This window comes from Populus trichocarpa, chromosome 10, assembly GCF_000002775.5.
Source record: "Populus trichocarpa isolate Nisqually-1 chromosome 10, P.trichocarpa_v4.1, whole genome shotgun sequence".
NCBI lineage: Eukaryota > Viridiplantae > Streptophyta > Magnoliopsida > Malpighiales > Salicaceae > Populus > Populus trichocarpa.
In genome coordinates, this window is record NC_037294.2 from 15437671 (window position 1) to 15452927 (window position 15257).

General features: G+C 35.4%; 2 protein-coding genes across 5 annotated transcripts; both read right to left on the reverse strand.

Annotated features, from left to right (window-relative positions):
• Positions 1-99: 99 nt before the first annotated feature.
• Positions 100-4363, reverse strand: LOC7482261 (uncharacterized). 4 transcript variants are annotated; one of them, XM_024611391.2, is made up of 7 exons: positions 4011-4363; positions 3672-3737; positions 1807-1869; positions 1673-1720; positions 808-870; positions 353-409; positions 100-248 (listed from the first exon to the last, which is right to left on the reverse strand). In XM_024611391.2, the coding sequence occupies exons 2-7, from the start codon at positions 3720-3722 to the stop codon at positions 234-236; spliced, it is 297 nt and encodes a 98-aa protein (XP_024467159.2). In that variant the 5' UTR covers positions 3723-3737; positions 4011-4363; the 3' UTR covers positions 100-233. The 4 variants fall into 4 exon arrangements, with proteins under 4 accessions (XP_024467159.2, XP_024467160.2, XP_024467158.2 ...); XM_024611392.2 differs by having other exon boundaries at positions 3672-3734; positions 3838-4363; XM_024611390.2 differs by having other exon boundaries at positions 3838-4363.
• Positions 4364-9124: 4761 nt separating this feature from the next.
• On the reverse strand, positions 9125-15040 carry LOC7482262 (putative beta-D-xylosidase). Its single transcript, XM_002315985.4, has 6 exons — positions 14418-15040; positions 12001-12279; positions 11210-11379; positions 10662-11107; positions 10108-10521; positions 9125-9983 (listed from the first exon to the last, which is right to left on the reverse strand). Exons 1-6 carry the CDS (start codon positions 14814-14816, stop codon positions 9385-9387), a joined length of 2307 nt encoding a protein of 768 aa, XP_002316021.1. The 5' UTR covers positions 14817-15040; the 3' UTR covers positions 9125-9384.
• Positions 15041-15257: the final 217 nt, after the last annotated feature.

Consider the following 15257-nt stretch of genomic DNA (forward strand, 5'->3'; position numbering starts at 1 on the left):
AATATATATTTTATATAAATATTATGTATTTAAAGAAAACAAGTCACTCTTAAGGATTTATTTGAACTTAAGAGTGAAGAAAGAGAGCGTATATTGGGATTTATCTCAGACGAAAGCTCCTTTATTAAGAATAGTTTAGATCAACATTCAAAGGGGGCAATTGCAAGGAGCACAATTTGGACGAGTAGAGATGTCTGTAAAACGCATATAATCACTTCCTCTGAACATTTTAATCAATCTAACCCTGCCTGCAACAACAACAACAACAACAGGGCCAAGAGTAAAAAAGCTAGTGTTGAAGCATCAAAGAGCAATCTGGTAAAACACGTTACGCGTCCAAGTCAAGACTCACATTGCTACCAGATGTACAGGCCGGTCTCCTGGGAGGGAGTGGATGATGAGGTGTTCTCTGCAGTTTGTAAATCCAAGTTCAATCATGTAACGATAAGTTCTTATTTTAAAGGATCCTGGTTAGGAAATTCTAGGAGTCGATATCAATGATGTGTCATTATTTAGATCTTTTATCTACAAATCGGTTATTTTTACTGGAAATCGCGTGTATAAAAATTGACAGATATCAAGTTCTATAATAGAGTTTGAAATTTTAACATGAAACTTATTAATGAAAATTTCAAATTTTAATCACGGGAGCATCCCGTATAAACAACATTCTCTTTGTTTTTTTCCCCTTACAGCTATGTTTTTTTTTTTTCCCCTCTTGAGGAAGGAGATGGGGGATACAATTCTCCCTGCCACAAAAAAAAAAAAACCCGCAAGCAAGAAGAAGGGGGGGTAAGATATTATTACCTGTAGTTTCGGGCGCAAAGTTTCTATTGCCACTGTTGACTTTTGATTCACTCCAGCTCCTTGCTGTTTGGGGGGAAAACCCAAAAATGAAGACAGAGAGGAGGTCAGATAGAGTTTTAGGCACGGAGGATTAGTAAATCAGTATGCATTAATTTGTTCTATTTGCAATTAAAGTCGTCGCCTCTACTCTGCACCAATTAGCAAATGAGATGACTATAGTTTACTTGGTTTTTTCACACTTAAAAATCCATAATAGAATATATTTATTGGAAAATACCTCTAATGTCATAATGGCTGAGATGAAAGTATTTTCGAAACAAATCCAATTGACTGTTTTTTCTATTAAAAAACATGAACTCAAACAGAAATTGTCGAATAAAAGACATATAATTCTGTTTTTTCTAGCAATTACATTCAACTTCCAGAAACACTCCAATGCAGATCAACTTAGACTTTTAAGATAGTATTTAATCATTATCTCGAGATAAAAAACACAGAAACACAGTAGAAGCAACTTAAAAAAACATAAATAAAACACCGGAACACAGTAGAAGGCAACTTAAAAAAACATAAATAAAACACAGAAACACAGTAGAAGCAACTTAAAAAAACATAAATAAAATAGAATGAAGTAAGAGTTTCATGGCCTTAAGTAGAAGCAAGCAACTAGGCATGCAGGTTGGTTGCAATTAGCAAAGAATAGCAGTTGCTGCTCGGTAACTGGCAGCATCTCATGTGGCGTTGGCTGACCATGTTAATACATGGGACCATTTATTTTAATATAGCAACTGCCCCAAACCCAAACCTGTACCGACGGGACAATACATGAAAAATTAGTGGGTTTTTCTCTGGTAATGACAAGTACCTTGCATAATGCCCAGTCTGCCGAATCAAAGAAGGCGCGTTCATGGTCCTACATGCATTATTAAAGGCTCGTTTATCATATAATAGCACGGATTTTCTTTAATATCACTTGTTAAATCATGTTATTTAGCTTACCTTTGAAATCAAGGGCTTCTTTTTGGGTGCCAACCCTCCATATTTCTTGGTCGCGGATGCTGGCTGTCAACAACAGCAAAAAAAAAAAAAAAAATTAAAGTTTGACAAAAATCTTCAACAATTTTATTTCCAAGAGAATAATACTGATTAATTAAATAATGCTGGGCACAGCCGCCCCTGGTTTTTCTTTTTCTTTTTCTTTTTCCTAGCATTATTTTCTTAATTAGATTTTGCTAGGCTCCACAGAGCCGATGTGGGTAATATTTCTATCGTCTCTCAGTTTATTTAATTTAAGACTGATTCGTTGATCAAAGATGGCGCTCCTAAAAAAACAAAACGTTCATCTCAAAATTAGGTTAGAATGAGCACTCGAAAGCTCAAGTTAGGTACAACGGACCAGCCTCAATTATCCTTTACTTTGACCCCGTCAACTGATAAGGCCTCAAATCAAAATTTATAATGGGTGACTTGAATCTGACTCCCACCTTTAAAATCTTTTATTTCATCAATTACAATATTGGATATATTAGTATAAAGTCTTTTTCTAATTGAATTTTCAGCGAGCTCAGAAATAAATTAAAACATTACTTTTTTAGTTTCTAAAAACTTATTTTTATTATGAATGTATCAAAACGATTAAAAAAAAATAAAATTCACATGCCTATATTTGTACCGTAATCCGAAACAGTGGCTAACCGGTGTGTGAAATCAATCGAGTGTATTGGGTAAAATCAGATGCGATACTGTATGGTAGTACTGTGGTATGTACAAATTACGACTGTACATTTGCCGACACCTCAAAGAATGTCAGCATTTGGTGCCCAAGTGAATGTCATGTCATACTAATAGCCGTTCGATGTAGGGACCACCACAACATTACCATGATTGCGACGAGGATCCCATACTACTAATTATAAGCCAAGAAAAGGACAAATCTAGTGTGGAGAGATTTATTTTTGCCCCTTCCATTAAGGCCCCACTTGAAAAATATCACAGATACTCAGGCAGGCTCATTTTTGGGATAAGCTAAAAAGAATTGGTAAGACAAAGCTTTTGCCGTTGAGATTTTAAATATATTATTTTTAGTTATGATTTTTAAAAACTATATATATTAGATTACATTTTTTATGAAATAAATCTCTACATACAAAATAAATAAAAAACAAGATTTTTTAACTTTTACAAAAATAAAATATAAATTATATGTGGAAATCAGTGCAAAAATCATAAGCTATTTAACTAGCTAAATAAACGATACAACAAATAAATGATTGAGAAATGTCCACGTAGGTTTGAGAATTGTTATGCACATTAGCTTGACTGTATTTTTCAAGACAATTTTCACGTGTTCGATTTCAATGTATATATAATGGCATCAAATTTAACAAAAAAATAACGTTGTTTTTATGTGAAGTGAGGGATTGTGTTATGCTCGAATGCATATATTCTAGATTTTATGTTTACAAACTAAATTATGTCTGAACTGACAACGAATTAGTGTTTGTTATGAAGATTAAGTATCAATTCGCAATTGTTATTTATATATAATTAAGGTGCATTTTAGACATGCAACCAGGAGCTTCAAATACGAGCCGGCCATTAATCATATTAGGGCCTAAACTGCATATAATTAGTAGCAATGGTGAATTCATCATCAACGAGGTAGTTCTATCACATTAAACGAATGAGTTAGTTGGGTCCCATATGCCCAGCACCACAAATCTTGTATGTGGTTACCTCACACGAGGCATGCTTCCAAATTTTTAGTCGCGTTCATGTAACAAGTAATATTTCTCATAAATAAAATATCTTGTTTTGATTTTCCTAAAGAAACACGGTAATGAACCCATCGGGTTTGTGCGTACCTCAATGTCTTGAGAGCCATAGAAGTTTTCGCTGCTGTTGCAGTCTGCCATCTCTCTTCTCCCCTGCTATTCATCAATCAAACAAAACGATCAGAACAAAAACTTCTGAAGGCAAAAACAACTCTTAGGATTGCGAGTGAGAGGAAAGATCAGGGAGAATGGATACCAAAACTCTCTATCGACCCAAGAAATTAACACTAACACTAAAATGGTCAAGAAATGAACCCTTTATATACAAAAGGGCCACACCACTCGCAACCTTTGGCCAAAAAGAAGGTGTGTGTACGTGTCAGGTTAAGAGAGAAGGGGGTGGGAAGGGATCTTTCATCCCTGAATTACCTTGCAGCAGAGAAAAGGTAGAGATGCGAGAAAGAAAGCAGAGGAACGTTAAAGAAAGAAAAAAGGGCCGAGAGAGAGAGAGAATCGGATTGGCTTGGAGTGAGAAGGTGGGATAAGAATATACAACTACAACATGGGCAAGGGAAGATAGATATATGATGATAAGTAAGAGAAAAAATTAACCCCAGATTTGAAAAAGTAAACGAGAAAGGGGTGGATAATAGATACGCATGTAACGAGATATTGGAAGCGAACTAGGAAAAGAAAAGCTAACTAACAAGACTCCAGTGCGAGGAGGAGGAGGAGGAGAGGCGGTGGGTGGAAATAAGGTTTAAAACTTGTGGACAACTGCTTGTATTTATGTATCTTATAAGTAACTTATGTGTATATTAAAAATTAACTAGCATATGTGTATCTTATAGTATAAAAGGTTTTTTATTATATGATCCTTTTCTGCCATCAATTAAATATCAAAGAAATTAAGCTATGGTTTGCACAGTTAGGATATCAACATCAATATAGGTCGGTCCATGGCAAACCCAGCACCGTACGTTCTCAGGCAACAGCACATCCTCTCTGTTACCGACACTTCTATTCATTAAGCACGTTTTGTATTTGTGTATTTATTTCTATGTTTTTTTTTATTAATATTTCAATATCTGGCCTTTTCTCTTTAGAGATTTGTATTAGGTGAAAATTCCTCTTGCCGTTTTCCTTTTAAAATTTAATGAAAAAATGAAAGGTGCATCTAGAGAGAAATCTACATAATCTGTATCCCTTAATACCCTTCTCCGTCCGAGCTTGTTTATTTTTATGTTTTAAAAGTATTTTAAAAAAAAATTTAAATTTTTTTTTAATATTTTTAAATTATTTTAATATATTGATGTCAAAAATCATTTTTAAAAAATAAAAAATATATATTATTTTAATATATTTTTAAATAAAAAATATTTTAAAAAACAATCATAACCACTCCAAAACATTCTGTTGTTTTTGTCTCGTATGAAAATCAAACAAATATCTCCGTTTGTCAACATAACATGCACTTCACAGCCAGGTTTCTCAATAAATGTAATGTTACTATGTAACTCTTAAAGATTTAGCAACCTCGTGTATTATTATTAGATTTAAAAAGTAAAAATATATATGTAATTAATCCTTCATTGAAAACATTTGCAACGTCTTTATTTTTTCAACGTTTTTTTTTAAAAAAAAAAACTTCTCGTGATGTTAAATATTTGTAATCAATTAATATCGTCAAAAACATTTACTACTTCCGAGAATATGCAGCCCAGAATATATCATGGCAGGGTACCCAAAACCATGGGCACTGAGTTTTGCTGCAATTGTTACTGCAATTTGTTGCAGAATCATGTTTGACCATGATACTTTTATAGCCAGGTATAAGAGGTTGCAAAATCAGGATCACAGAGAAGACAAGAGGGGCGAGGTGATCTACAGAGTGTTTTTGATACCTTACCACAGTTTAAAAAGTTCTTCGTAAAATAGCACCACCGCTAGAAAAATATGAAACAATTTTTTCTGCTATTAACTCTTTGTTTAAAAAAACAGTAATTTTTATAATTTAAATAACCATTTTTCCAAGTATCAAAACACAATTTATATAAGCAGTACATAACATATTCAATCATAATTAATAAATTTAAACCGATGATTAACATAACATAATATTTTATTAAAATTAAACTATCCATACATCTATTTATAATTCTCATAACATATAATTAATAATATGCAATTATATTTAATAATTGTCCTGACTCGTAGAAGGGTCTAAATCATCACTCCAACTCGTCCAACTCGAAAATAAGTCTATAATATCCATGTAAGTGTAAGGATGACCAATATCATCTCAGCTCGTGGACAGGCCTATATCCCTAATATCCCTGGAAAAACAATCTCATGTTCCTTTTTAGGCCCCGTTTGTTTGCTGGAAAGTAGTTTCATTTTGAAAAGTGAATTCCGGGAAAATAAATTATTTTTCAATGTTTGGTAGTGTAATGGAAAATAAGTTGGAAAACACTTTCCAGTGTTTGGTTATATCATGGATAATGAGCTGGAAAATAACTTATTAATGTTTTATTTTTTCAAAGTTTATTAAAATAATAAGGAACAAATCTTACAAATTAAAAAGTTGAATGAGAATGAAATTGAAAAAAAATATAATTTCATAAATTATCTCAAATAAAATAAATAATTATCAAAATAATAGAGATTAAATCTAAAAAATAAAAAAATTGAAAGATGAAGAAATTAAAATAATAATAATTAACATTTCATAAATTAAATTATTTCAAATAAAATAAGTAACAATCAAAAGAATAATAACCAAATTTGATAGATAAAAAATTTCAATTAAAAAATGATAAGGGAAAAGCAAATAATAATTATAAAAATAAGAACCAAATTCAATATAAAAATTAAATTATAATGGATGAAATTGAAAAACAAATATTCAAAACAAAATATATATAGCAATCAAAAGTTTGAGGACCAAATTTGATATAACCAGTAAATAACATGATATTTCTAAATTTTTCACAACTTTCAGAAAGTGTTTTCCGTCCAAAATAAAAGGAAAACACTTTTCTGGAAACCATGCCAAATTTTTCTTTGACCGGAAAGTGTTTTCCATCGACCAACTTTTCTAATAGCAAACAAACACAAGAAAGTTTGAAAAGTAATTTTTCGAAAACTACTTTTCAGAAACAAACACCCCATTAATATAGCTTGAGATTCCAATCAACTAAGATGGGCATTTCCTGTGTGTAGTCTCTTTCATAATATAAATGCAAATACTTGAGATCCCATGTGAATTTTTCAGTCTATATTAGGGGTATAAACTATATTTTTCTTTTCAAAATATAGCTTCATCAATGTTCTCCTTTTAATCCCGTGGTTCATAATTTTTCGATGTTATCTCTACAGTTTTTTAAAAGTTCAGTTTTGTTCTTGATTATCAAATAACTAACAAGGACTCTCTCTCTTTTTCTCTCTCTCAAATATCCAAAAAAACAATTAAAAAAAAACCTAAAACATGATTATGGACATCACTGAAACTTGTAAAAAACTACAGTTTGTAACATTGGAAAATCTCAAATGTATGGATAGAGATGGGATTTTGATGATGTAAGATTGAAGTGTACCCGGAAAGGAGATGTCTTCTCTCATCGTTTTTTTTTCCGGCCAATTTTTGAAAGAGAAATCTCAAGTACTTGTCCAACTCCCCCGGCCTGATTTATGTCTCCATTAAACAAGTTGTCCAAATAGGTTTCAGAAAAAAGAAGCAGCATCTGCATATTCCAGTGATGTAGAAATTGGTGCAATTGGGGATAAAATCGATGCCAATTTGATTACGACACAAAACCACTGTAGAAACAAAAGTAAGTTCATCCCGTTTTTGCAAGCTTTTTTAATATATCGATATAAAAAATCTAAAAAAGCAAAGCTTTCTCGACATTCATTGGTTAACAACATATTAATTAATATTAATTAATGCACAGTGAATAGTAACTTGTTGTGATGCAGTTGTTTTACCGTTTGTGTCCGCTTTTTATATATTTTTTTTCAAAATTAATATTTTTAGATTTAATATTAAAACAAATTTAAAAAAATTATTTTAATATAATTTTAAACAACCACAAATCCGTCCGTTTCTAACAATCCAAGTAGTGCATAGTTATCAAATTTGCAGAAACTTATACCATTATTTGCAAATAAAGATTCCTAGACAATGATAATAAATGGTAAATGGGATATTTGTTTTTGTAATTTAAAAATAATTTTTAAAAGTAATTTTTTTTCACTTCAAATTAATTTATTTTTGATATTTTCAAATTATTTTTATATACTACTATTAAAAATAATTTTTAAAAATTAAAAAATATATGATTTTAATATATTTCTAAATAAATCAATATCTCACTACTAAAAATCCCATGAATAAATCCTCCATATTTATTTTCTTTAAGCCTGATTTTTGTGGGGTTCGTGGCGGGTGGTTTTCAAGGTGGTAGCGTCTTGCGGTGATGGTGGGGCATCAAAGTGGGGGAGAAGTTTTTGTTGGAGGGGACGGCGGTGGTGGATGAGAATTGAGAAGGAGTCGGCGGCGCAAGAATTGAATAAATAAAGTAAAACGAAACGAGAGAGATTTTAGATACACGAATAATCAACTTCAAGATATTTTTCATTATCAACGCAACGGTGTTCTTTTTTTTTTTTCTTATAATTTTTAGGCAAACCTAATAAATGCAAAATTGAAATAAGTCTATTCAATGGATGGCATAGATTGTATTATGATATGCTAGCTTTAATGGATGGGTAGGATTTAAAATATACAAAAATTGGGTGTCAATGTATTACATGTACAAGAATCACCAAATCATTCGTGGCAGTCGGATGTTGTGGATTTGCCACATCGATGTTCTTATATCCACAAATTTATGAACCCACAAAAGCTGTGTAAACCCCACTCTTTCTCTGCTGTGTGCTGCCCCTCGCTGTCGAATTCAGAGCTACCTTCATTGCACCGCCGTCAGCCTCCATATTTTCTATCAAAAAACTATCCTTGTTGTCAACTACATCCTATTTTGTAATGTTCCCATTCATGAACAATCGCAATCACAACCCATATCATCAATCCTTTTTCAAAAAAAAATTATCATCCACACTTCTAATTGAAATCGCCACACCACACGAAGAAACCCATCTGTTATTAAAACAAACCCAGCCTGTCCTGGTTAAATTTAAGAGATTCCTGATTTATTTTTCTTGGTTGTTTGAATTTAAGAGATTCCCAGTAAAAATATTTGTTTATGTTCGGTTCTTCCTCACCGTGGTTAGCAAAGGTGAACAGCCATGGCTTTTGGAAAGGAGTTTTGGGGAAGAAAGCATGAGAAGAGGAGGAGGCCGAGAAAGGGAGAGACGGTTTCGTGAGTTTTTTTTTTTTTTTTAAAAAAAAAGTAGAAATACGGCCCCGTATATTTTGCAAGTACGAATATTTACCTGGTAGAAAAAACAAAGCAAGGTCATTTCAGCTATTTCATATGTAAAAAATCGGTGAGGCTGTGCTCACCGTAACAAAAGCCATTCCCTTACTAAAAACAACTTTTAATTTCATAAATATATTACAATCATACATGGACATAGTTGTGGAAAAGAGAAAGACAGCAACGCAGCCTATTTTTTGGCTGGTTATGCTGATGGCTTACCTTGACCCATATTTGTTTCACTCGGTCATATATATATATATATATCCTTCGGCAAGCTTATGGACTGGGAATCGACGCCTATTTAGTATTTGCATCACAATAGCACTCTGTTGTGTGTTTGTATCTTACAGTTGCTGTTGGTTTTAGGACTTGATCTCCTCCAAATTTGCTTGGAGTGAAATCGAATGCTTGAGATCTCCAATGTAAAGATCATGTTCACCAATTGGAATTCTTCGAATTCCAAATCGGTCCACGACACTCAAGTGCTTACACACATGAATGTCAATCTTGACTCGTTTTTGAGACCCTGTTACTAAATGAACCTTCTCAAAGCCAATCAATTGCTTCTGTGTTGACCATTTTCCTCCCGGCGGACTAGAGAACACAAGAAGTGTGTGAGTTCCGTCCATATCTCCAGTGTTCTTCACATCAATGTGAACTCCTAATGCGAGTGCCTCGCAATTTGCGTGCGAGACCCTGATTGCGTTGCTTGCGCCTGTAGTGTTTCGCGAGACATGGAGACTTGCGAGTGGCACTGAAACTTCTCGTGGGGCTTGGACTAGAGAGTGAGCAAACGTGGTGTAACTCATTCCATGGCCGAAGGGGAACACGACAGGCCCCTTGTAGAATCTGTAGGTTCTACCAGGATAACCCCTTGACGGGTCTGCTCTCATTCCCATGTTTGTCATTGGCACCTTTGCAAGGTAGTTGTGTGGATACCATGTCATTGGCAGCTTCCCTCCTGGAAAAACGAAATCACAAGCACATTAGCACTCATCTTGAATACTCTGACCAAATGGTCCTAGCTCAGCATTAATGTTCAATTAATTTGGAGATATATCTAACACACACACACACACACACACCTGGATTAGCTGTTCCAAACAAAACATCAGCAATGGCAGCACCACCAGCTTGACCAGGATAACCAACCCACAGTATAGCACCGATACGAGGATCATTCTTAGCGAACGAGACATCAATTGGACCGCCACTCATCAGCACCAATATAGTTGGACCTCTTGATGCCCTGGCCACTATCGATACAAGTTCTTGCTGGTATCCAGGTAAGAGAAGCCCTTTCCTATCCCTAAATTCTGCTTCTATAGATTGATCAAGTCCCATTACAAGAATAGTTGCATCAGCATGCCTGGCCGCAACCTCTGCTGCATTAAATTGTTGGTTCCCATTGCAGAACACATCATTACATCCAGGGTGATGAACGGTCTTAGCATATCTACGAATCCCTTGAAGAGGAGTGGTGTAACCACATGCAACACCTGCATTACAAGGCAAACATTAGATTTTCCTCTTGTAAAATGAACTTAAGATTTGATAACCGTTAAAAAAAATGTTTTTTATTATGAACTGAACTTAAAATTTGATAGCCAATAAAATAAAATGCAACTCGTGGACATACCAGCATAATTTCCTATCATGGTAACAGTAACATCAGAATTGGGCCCAATTACTGCTACTGTTTGAAGGGTTCTTGACAAAGGCAAGGTCCGCCCGCGATTTTGAAGCAAAACAATTCCTTGTCGGGCCGCCTGTAGGGCCAATTGTTGGTGGGCTGGAGTGCAAACATCTCTCGGGCCCAAGTTACCAAATGGCTGGGCTGATGGCTCTCCATCAAACATGCCGAGTCTCATTTGGACAGTTATTGTATTGGCCAAGGCCATGTTTACATCTTCTTCCTTTAGCAATCCTCCCTTTACAGCATTTTCGGTATGGATGGCCAAGAATGGGCCGCAGTCCAGATCCAGGCCTGCTCTAATAGTGGACGCAGCTGCTTCTTCTGGCGTGGCAGTGTAGTGTTGGGTATCAAATAGAACCCCAACAGAGTCACAGTCTGATACAATGTATCTGTTTAGGCCCATCAACATATTTAGATCAGAAGCCCATCAAAATCACAAAACCATTTACTACATGATAATCCAGGACCCAAGGGAGGATGATGCAACTCACCCATTAAGGCCCCATTCACCACGGATGGTGTTCTTGAGGAGGTAAGGATCAGCACAGGTGGGCTTTCCATTGACTTGATTGTAAGAGCACATTACACTGGCTACTTTTCCTGCCACCACACAGGACTTGAATGGCACATTATACGTGTCTTCCAAATCTTGCTTGCTTACCTACACAGATTATCGCAGAAAAATTAGGGCTCGTGCACGAACAAAAAAAATTACTATTCTAGTGCATGTACGACAAGACTGTTACGTTGCTTATAATGTTAGCAATGAAGATCTCAACGCAACAACAACGTCACATTCGTTTGATAATTCTAAGGATCATAGCACCTGTAGGTGAGCAAAAGCCTCATGTAAGAGTCATGACAAACAATTTCAACTACGCAAACCCGAAAAGGGGGAGACCAAAATCTCAGCTGATCTTACAGATATCCCATTCAGTGTCCATGGTCATGGAAGGACGCCGAATTCACGGCTAAGTTGTGCCCGTGATATTGGCTATGGTTGCTAAACAAAAGATTTAGCTCCACACTACTTTTACTCATGATTATAGAGTGGTCCTGATCACATGAATAAACTGTTTTACCAATCTCCCTGTTCCGTGCAAGCAATCTAGAAAACATTCTCACACCTTGCACATGGAAACTGATAGTTCAATTAGCTGGATAATCTGAACAACTCATTGAATCAAAGGCGCTTGTCCTAATTAAAATCAGGTGATTAGATGACAGATTCTGAGGAATTTTGCGAATTATTAATGGCGAGGCGCAGGTAAAAATGGCTTACTCTAGCATTGAAGTGGTACCGGTCCACTCCATTCCAATTATCAAGATCATAGGCAGTGTAGTGTTTGCAGCAGGCAGCAACTTTTAGTCTGAGACCATTATTACCTTGAAGCCCTCTAACATAGCTGGCAGCATATTTTCCTGCTACAACAGGGTCTTCACCGGGAGTTTCCTGCCCTCTACCCCACCTGGGATCACGGAAGACATTAACATTTGGACTCCAATATGTCAAGCCAGCCATCCCTCCATTGTACATTGCCCTTGCTTCATCAGACACCACCTGAACGATAACATGTTATATATAGTCATTAAATGATTTTCTGCAAAATTCTAAATGCTCAAATGATTGATTTTTTTTTTATTAGATAATTTTTCATTCTTAAAAGGATGATTAAATGTGGACCTTAAGTATATAACCGTCTTTAATTGGACGACAGTCTCAACAAATTAATCAATGCTTGAATTGAAATTTGCTTGCAACCTCGCTAACTATCAACGCTATATGATTAGCTAGCGCTAGCGACGGCATTTCTCAGCTCCACACAAGTGATAAAATTAATATGTACAATGTGACAATCGAAGGGAGAGAAGGCCAAAGATTCCATATTTTAAAATTTCTAAGAAAAAAAAAGGGTAAGGTGAAGTGTACATATGAGATCAGATATTCCCTTCTAGACGCGTGGGACCCAGAGCTAGTCTCATTGAATTGTGCAAGCAAGATTTTGGAAGGTGGCCTCGGATGAGCAACGAAAAAGCATCCATTCACGTGTGATGGACCAAACTCTCATGCTAGAAAATTTGATTTTGACGTTTTAATTTATGGTGTATCATGCTTTAAACATTTTATAACCATGTCTTCTTCTTGTTGGTATTGTTTGCAATGGTTGATTTGAAGGATTTTCTAAGTAGAAAGTACGTATAAATTCAATAACGGGGAAAAAAAGGATAAGAAAGAAAGAAAGAAAACCTTGCCACAAGTGACAGTACTTCACACCTCAATAACACGTTGATAACCCTCTACAAAACGTGTAAAATTTAAATGTTGCTATGAATTAAGACTAAGTTTAGCATCATGGTAGAAGAGGGACAGGCTGAGGTTGGTGTCGTGGAGTTTTCATGGACTAACTACAATTAATTAGAGAATATTAGGCACAAAGTTTCACTCCATTACTCTCTTTTGCATTCTTTCCCTCAAACCAGCCCTTCAGAACGCTATTTGTGACTTGACTAGAGTGAGTAAATTGTTTTTTCTCCATCATTTTTAACCGAGGCCAAGTGAAGATTAGCTAGATCCTTGCAATTGGCTTCACTTTCTCCCCACCTACTTCTAGAACCACAGTGAATCAGAACCAGCCTCTTAAACAATTTAACACCTTTTTTTTCTATGTAACTAGAAGCAAAAGCTGCGAAGAGACAGTAGTGCATTAATGGAGGGTCTCAAAACTTAAAAGTGGACCTAGGGGCTGTCGTGCGCACTAGGCATGGGGTGTGTAAGCTGCCCATGCTTAAGTCACCCTCCCTTTACACGGATGCGATAGTGGTAGCCAAAAATAGCTTTCGGTTTTTTTTGTCTCACCTCTTGTATTATCAATGCCATATTGGTGTGGCAGGCATCGAAACAAACTTTACTAGTAATTGTTAAAAAAGTAGCCGTAGAATATTGTTAAAGAAAAAGTAGTAGTTAAATTAATCAATGCTTGTGCACTTTCTAAGCTAGCAATTTTAAGGATCGGATTCGAGTCAATATTTTTGTTTCGAAGGAAGAACATTTATTGAGGCCGAACACGCGTTGTTTTGGTGATCATACACAAGAGATTAGGCTTTTGGATTGTGACCGAGGATGTGAATATGCTAATATTGGGGTCATGTTGTCAAGTTGTGTATCCCAAGTAGAAACTAGAGTGAACGTCCTTATAAAAGAAAATAGACTTAATTTGGTTAAATTGTCAATCACTCTCTTGAATTTGAGTGAAAATTAAAAGTAATACTGCCTTGAACTAAAATTTATCATTTTAAGCAATATGATTTTTTGAGTTTTCCCATTATCTTAGGATCATTTCGTTGAGAAATTAATGGAAAACCCCATATAATTAAATCCTTCTAATTTCTCTCATTTGGTTATTAGCAAAGATTTTTCTAAGTTGATAGAGAAAAGGATGTAGAAATCGGGGAGGATTTTTATGGATATTTTCGTTAATTTTTCAACAAAACCGTAATGAAAATGACACATTCAAAAGACTCAAAATATAAAATCAGTTTTTTTTGTTTTTTGTAGTTCATGTGATATTTGCTTTTCACTCAAGTACTAGAGGGAGATTTTTTTAAAAAAATGGCCATAAACTTCTTACACCAAGAAGCAATATAATAGTATAAGACAAACATGTATAGTAAAAGAAGAAAATTTTCAAGGATTCTCACCCGTCCGATTTCCTCCCACAAAGACTCATTGAAGGAAGCAGCAGTGGTGATAACCTGAGGGAAGGCAGTGGCCCCAGGAAAGGCCCCACCAAACTTGGTCCCTGGCCCCACATTGGACACACCATGAAGAGCCTCAGACCACCATTCGTACCCTTGAATGCCAAGCCTAGGCACGGCAGCAGCGTTGTTGACCAACAACCTAATCTTCTCTTGCAATGTCAACCTCCCAATCAAATCCCTCACTCTCACATGTATTGGCAAATTAACCCTGCAGAACTTCAAGCTTCTTGTTAGCCCAAGTTTAGGGTCACAAGCGAAAGGTTCCCGGGATTCTACTATGTGATTGGATAAGCAAAGAAGAAACAAGAGAAATGGGAGTGTGTTGATTTTGTCAGCCATGTTTGGGAGAAATATGTGATGTTGTAGTTGTAGTATAGCTGGGTTAAGAGGAGGGGGGCTTATATAGAGGAAGGTTGCGTTTGAAAGCGAGAGACATTAATGGCTATACATTTCTTGATTAGGTTTCCACGTCAAGATGTTATAACAAATGAAGCTAAACTCAAACACAGTACTGCATGGAGAGGGACTGTATCTGTGAGTTGGTTAGTAGAGCACGCAGCTGGCACTTTGGTGGTCACTACTGCCTAAGCTCACCTGGACGACTACTGATCAGAAACACTGCTTTTAACAATATTATTAGCCATAACCTAGCATGACCAATGGAAATGATAAAAAAAAAAACCTATAATATTTGAAAGATGTGATCACGGATCAGAGAATCTCTTTCAGATGATAATATCTTCATGTGTTATTGTCACGTTAGCCGCACTAAATGTAGAA